The 6000-nt window shown below is 41.8% G+C and overlaps 3 protein-coding genes across 3 annotated transcripts; 2 read left to right on the plus strand and 1 right to left on the minus strand.

Annotated features, from left to right (window-relative positions):
* Positions 1-1075: 1075 nt before the first annotated feature.
* On the plus strand, positions 1076-2110 carry LOC129782499 (histone H3). Its single transcript, XM_055789651.1, has one exon. The coding sequence runs from the start codon at positions 1157-1159 to the stop codon at positions 1565-1567; it is 411 nt and encodes a 136-aa protein (XP_055645626.1). The 5' UTR covers positions 1076-1156; the 3' UTR covers positions 1568-2110.
* A 305-nt stretch (positions 2111-2415) lies between these two features.
* Positions 2416-2897, minus strand: LOC129782498 (histone H2A). Its single transcript, XM_055789650.1, has one exon. The coding sequence runs from the start codon at positions 2823-2825 to the stop codon at positions 2451-2453; it is 375 nt and encodes a 124-aa protein (XP_055645625.1). The 5' UTR covers positions 2826-2897; the 3' UTR covers positions 2416-2450.
* Positions 2898-3054: 157 nt separating this feature from the next.
* On the plus strand, positions 3055-3519 carry LOC129782497 (histone H2B). The gene has a single exon (XM_055789649.1). It carries the CDS (start codon positions 3098-3100, stop codon positions 3470-3472), a length of 375 nt encoding a protein of 124 aa, XP_055645624.1. The 5' UTR covers positions 3055-3097; the 3' UTR covers positions 3473-3519.
* Positions 3520-6000: the final 2481 nt, after the last annotated feature.

Genomic DNA, 6000 nt, shown 5'->3' on the forward strand with positions numbered 1-6000 from the left:
TGGGTTAACTCATCTCTGATGACGTGCTGGGAGAACGAATGGAACATCTGCAGAGATACTTTTTTGAGAAAAATTAAAAACACTACCCATCCTTGGATGGATAGAAACCAAAGATCTTTTCAAGTATGTCTAACACGTCTTCGTATTGGACATACCAAATTAACGCACAGGTTCTTGGTCGAAAAAGCCGAACCACCCATTTGTAATACCTGTAACGTCAGGCTGACCGTAGAACATTTTCTACTTGTCTGCCCACGTTACAACCTTATGAGAACTAAGTTTCAGATAGCTGACAACCCAAGGACAGCCCTAGCAAGAGATAACTTGGAGGAGGACAAATTACTGCATTTCCTGAAGGAGACGGATCTTTTGGAGCTTATTTAACCACTATACAATTATTTACTATATGTTACAGACTTAACCACATCATTCATACTAACACCTATTGCTTGTGAGCTAATATATGTGTTACCAACGTATTACATATGTTAGGTCACACACATTTTATTTATAAAAAAAAAGTAATAAATATATATAAAAAAAAACAAAAAACAAAAAAAAAAAAAAAAAATTAGTTAGATATGTAGTTAGATATCACAAACCAAACACACCCACACACACACTTAGACACACACTCACAACAAAATACACAGATTTTAATTTTTTGTAAAAAAAAAGGCTCTTTTCCGACATACGAATTCAAATTTTGCGTGGATGGCACACAAGTCAATTAACATCTTTTAATTACCATATAATTCACTTTCAGCTTCCTGAGCTAGACATCATTTCTCATTTTATTTTCTTTCAGCGTTTTTGATATAATCATTTCTTATTTCTACTACCAGGTGACCAAATATGCCTCCCATTACTAACGTACTTCTCTTCCAGCATATGTTATACAATTATTACACTATATACATGATTTACCGGAAACGAGAGCAGAGGAAGCATGCGCGAAATTTGATTTAAAAAAAAAAAAACCCAAGGCCTTTCTCAAGGCTAGAGGCGAATGAACTGAAAAGTTTAAAGCCTCTTTAATTCAACATCATCATCATCATTTTTCCAACATATTGCTACCTCTGCTCTCGTACCGTGAGAACCTCGCTCGCTTCGTTGAGAAAACGTAGAACGTATCGTATTCGTATCGCCCGTTGTAATGGCTCGTACCAAGCAGACTGCTCGTAAATCTACCGGTGGTAAGGCACCGCGTAAGCAGCTAGCCACGAAGGCAGCTCGGAAAAGCGCCCCAGCCACAGGAGGTGTGAAGAAGCCTCATCGCTACCGACCGGGAACCGTTGCTCTGCGTGAAATTCGTCGCTATCAGAAGTCGACCGAATTACTGATCCGCAAGCTTCCGTTCCAGCGTTTGGTTCGCGAAATTGCCCAAGACTTCAAAACCGACTTGCGCTTCCAAAGTTCCGCCGTTATGGCACTGCAGGAGGCAAGCGAGGCATATTTGGTCGGCCTTTTCGAAGATACCAACTTGTGTGCTATTCACGCAAAACGCGTCACCATTATGCCAAAGGACATCCAGCTAGCACGTCGTATCCGAGGAGAACGCGCTTAAACGAGCCATTTTTTTAAAAATACATACAAAAAATTAACATCGGTCCTTTTCAGGACCACTACTCCTATTTCTGCGAAGAGAGTTACGCATAAAAGTTTTCTCCAACAGAATAGTTAGAGTTTGTCCCCAAGGGTTTTTTTTTTTTCTCAAGGCCAGAAACGGCAACTCCCTGGACAAGAACGACAGAGGTTCATGAATGAATCTGCCCGGATACTACCCTAGACGTGAAATTTGACAATGTGTTGACAACAGTGTTTTTGTAAATAGTAGACTAAGATGTTTGGTCAAGTAGGTAGATTTATCAATTGACATGCACAGAGCTTTGCATCGACGAAAACAACACATGCGCATGCGCGGGACGGCCTCTTCTTCATCCATCGCCGACTTCCAAAGTGTATTCGTTGCTCAGGACCAAGCAGCAAGCGCCTGTACAGACACGTGCATTCCGCAGAGCCTAGTTCCCCTTTGACATTCAGAAGCCCGGGGGCAGGTGAATATTTTGCCTAGTTTCGCCCAGTTAAGAAGTGAGATAAGTATGTAGGAAAAAAATGTACCTTATCTAAACGAACTACTATCCGAGGAAACCCGAACGGGTAAGTAATAACAATATACAATAACAATATATATTTTCAGTCCATTCGCCTCTAGTTAACAACGCGATGGGATTTACAACTTAAAGATGTAGAACCCCTAGGTTGATCACTTGAAATGTAGTATTATTATTATAATGCAAACAAAATTAAGAAATAAAGAGAATTTATGTCAAATTAAAAAGAAAAAAAAGTCACCATGGGATTTCATTATAAACTCTTTCGAAATAGTTTTGTCGTCCTGAGAAGGACGGTTTTTTATGTTTCTTGTGTGATCTCACAGAAAAGAACATTTAAGCTTTCTTTTCGGTCTTCTTGGGCAACAGAACAGCCTGGATGTTTGGCAGTACTCCGCCCTGAGCGATGGTAACTCCGGACAGCAGTTTGTTCAGCTCCTCGTCGTTGCGGATGGCAAGCTGTAGATGACGGGGGATGATGCGGGTTTTCTTGTTGTCGCGGGCGGCATTGCCAGCCAACTCGAGCACTTCGGCGGCCAGGTACTCCATAACCGCGGCTAAGTATACTGGTGCACCAGCACCAACCCGCTCGGCATAGTTACCCTTGCGGAGCAATCGGTGAATACGACCGACGGGGAACTGTAGACCAGCACGGTTGGAGCGGGACTTTGCCTTTCCCTTAACTTTTCCTCCTTTGCCACGTCCAGACATAGCTGCTTGTGTTGTCTTGTCGATGCGATAGAACCACACTGGGGTACGGTTTGAACGAGAATGATATCTTTTTTTACGGGGTCCGGACGTTTTGTACTCTAGCGGTACACGCTCACAGGATAGAGACAAATCGGCAGACTCAGCCAAAGGGGCGGGTCTAGCGAGATGAACGAACAAGCGGTCAAAGGCAAAAAGAGCGTGAAAAAAACAAAATTATTCAGTACGATTTGTTCGCTCGTCGAATTCACACGTAGTTCTTACTAGCAAACACGATGGCACCGAAGACTAGTGGAAAAGCCGCCAAAAAGTCCGGCAAGGCGCAGAAAAACATCTCGAAAACGGACAAGAAGAAGAAGAAAGTCCGCAGGAAGGAATCCTATGCTATCTACATCTATAAGGTGCTGAAGCAGGTCCATCCCGACACCGGTATCTCGTCGAAGGCGATGAGCATCATGAACAGCTTCGTCAACGATATCTTCGAGCGTATCGCAGCTGAAGCCTCGCGTCTGGCCCACTACAACAAACGTTCCACCATCACGTCCCGGGAAATTCAGACCGCAGTCCGTCTGCTACTACCCGGTGAACTTGCCAAGCACGCGGTTTCCGAAGGTACCAAAGCGGTGACGAAGTATACCAGCTCTAAGTAAAGAGCTGGTCCCGAAGGCGTTGATTCCGAAACAAGTCAAAAAACAAAACGGCCCTTTTCAGGGCCATAAAATCGTCTTTAATCTAAAGAGTTTATTGTTTTGTTATCACTCGATATCCCCATCTTGTTCGGCTAGAACTCCCTGTTGTTGTTTACAACCCCCCAAAACTTCTTCCCAACCCCTGCCGCCGAGTCCTTCAAATACCGATGCATCCATTCATGCATGCCCATTCACGATTCAGTGGTCGTCAATCCAGTTTGCAACCAGTCGACTAACGGCCGCGAGTTCTCCAAGTATCTTTTCTCAAGGCTAGAGGCGAATGAACTGAATGAAAAATTTAAAGCCTCTTAACATCAAAACTCACTCGTGCTCATGCTTTCATTGTTCTACCAACAAATCATCTCCCCGGTGATTGAGAATACCCAATTGACACGTACTTGAAGCAGCAGCAGGGCCTACGACGCATCATCGGCTCCACACTCCATCGAATCCAAAACACAATCCCATTCCCTCAACCATCCAGAGACTCCAACGCATCCGGAAGAAATTTCTTTCGTAACACAGTTCACAAGGTCGGAGGTTCACGGGAGAGCCTGCCTCGATACCCTAGTAGTGAAATTCCACCAATTTATTCAGAAGTTCGGAGAGAAGTGCTTCAATTCCGAACATTCGATTTTCCGGAACCTTGTACAGTCGAAGTTTATTTAGAAGTAAGATACTGTTACATACCGTCAAAGTCATTGCACCTAGCGTCAGCGATAAACATGATTGACAGCGAAGCGGAAGCAGCTATGACAGCCGAATAAAGTGCGCTACACATGCAACGTCTCGTCACCGTGAAGTCAACGTAGAGAAATGATTTTTTTGACGTGGGACTACGTCTAACCGGAATATATGGAGGGTAAAATGAAAACCTAAACACAGAACATGCAGGAAAAAATGAAAGATTTCGAATGCTTATAGCTCGAACATTTCGTACTGGATAGGAGAGATGTTTGCATCACTTGATAGGGAATATTTCTACGCATCTATCGCAACTAACAAAATGTTGTTTTTCATTAGATAAACAATTGAATAACTGTAAAATATTAGGCGTTATCTAAACGCCCTAACTGCATCGTTTTGATTGGCCCGATTTACGGTTTCCCTAACACAACCATCAAAACCAAGCAGCCTTGGGGAAATCGGCATTGCAAATACATGAAAGTAGGGGGACTTTTGTTCTCATCGAAAAATGTTCCCTAACACAGACTTTAAAACCAAGCAGCGAAATCGGCATTGCAAGCACACGAAAGAGCCTAGAGGCGAGTGAACTGAAAAGTTTAAACCCTCTTAAAGCCAAAAAGAAGAAAAAGAACACACGAAAGTAGGGGGAGCTTTTGTTCCCACCGAAATGTGTTCCCTAATAGAGATTTCTGAACCAAGGTGCCTGGAGAAATCGGTATTTCAAATTCATGCAAGTCGGGGGTATTTTTGTTCCGACTGGATTAGAGACGAATGAACTCTCAGAGTTTAAAGTCTCTCTAATTCAATACCTTCCCTTCCGACTGGAATGTGTTTCCCTAACACAGACTTCAAATCCATGAAGCGTGGGGAAATCGGCATTGCGAATTCATACAAATCGGGGGTATTTTTGTTCCGATTGAAATGTGTTTCCCTAACACAGACTTCAAAACCGAGGTTTCTGGGGAAATCGGCTCTGCAAATAAATGCAAACTGCGAGTACTTTTGTCCTCGCTTGCCTTTGTGCAGAGTGGAATATGTCTGTCCTAACATGATCTTCTAAACTTAGGAACCTGGGAAAATCGTGCAGCCACTAGAAGCGAATGAACTTCCCAGTTTCAAGCAAATTCGAGATTCGAGAAGTATGTACACTTTTGGGATGTAAACTTCAGAGGGAAATGTAAAATAAAATAATCGTTTGATAATTTTTTTTTTTGTCTTTATTGGAAAGATTTTCAGCCTTAGGCTGGTTCATCAAACGTTTGATAATTCTTCCGTACATATATTTTGTTCTAGTCATCATACCAAACGTAAAAGGTCCGTCATTAAATTTACTTGTAACGAAGAACAATCAATCACAATAAATGAATTGACTTTACACGGCATTTGTTCATTTTTTTCACTCACAGAGCAAATATATTGAACTCAATTGAATTTGGAAACTGTTTCATTCAATCAAGAATTTAATCAATACAAACGAATGATTGCTAAGCTAAGGTAGTTCCACGTGAACCTTTTTTTTTTTTTTTATATATATATACAGTGCTTGAATGCTGCTTATAATGTCTTGACACTAGTGGTGAGCCTTATTCTTAATATATAGCTACAATGTCCAGAGCTTAATCTTGGTAATACGGATTAGGGACTAGGTTACGCTAGATGAACACAGCTGAAAGACTGAAGGACTGGAAGAATAGTGAAGGGATTTAGTCGTAAGCAATTTATTTACTATATTTACTGAAATCACTGTAATATGAATTTGATGAATTTATAGGAAAATTATATTCTCCAAATTAAATTCGAAT

This window comes from Toxorhynchites rutilus, unplaced genomic scaffold (genome assembly GCF_029784135.1).
Source record: "Toxorhynchites rutilus septentrionalis strain SRP unplaced genomic scaffold, ASM2978413v1 HiC_scaffold_95, whole genome shotgun sequence".
Lineage (NCBI taxonomy): Eukaryota > Metazoa > Arthropoda > Insecta > Diptera > Culicidae > Toxorhynchites > Toxorhynchites rutilus.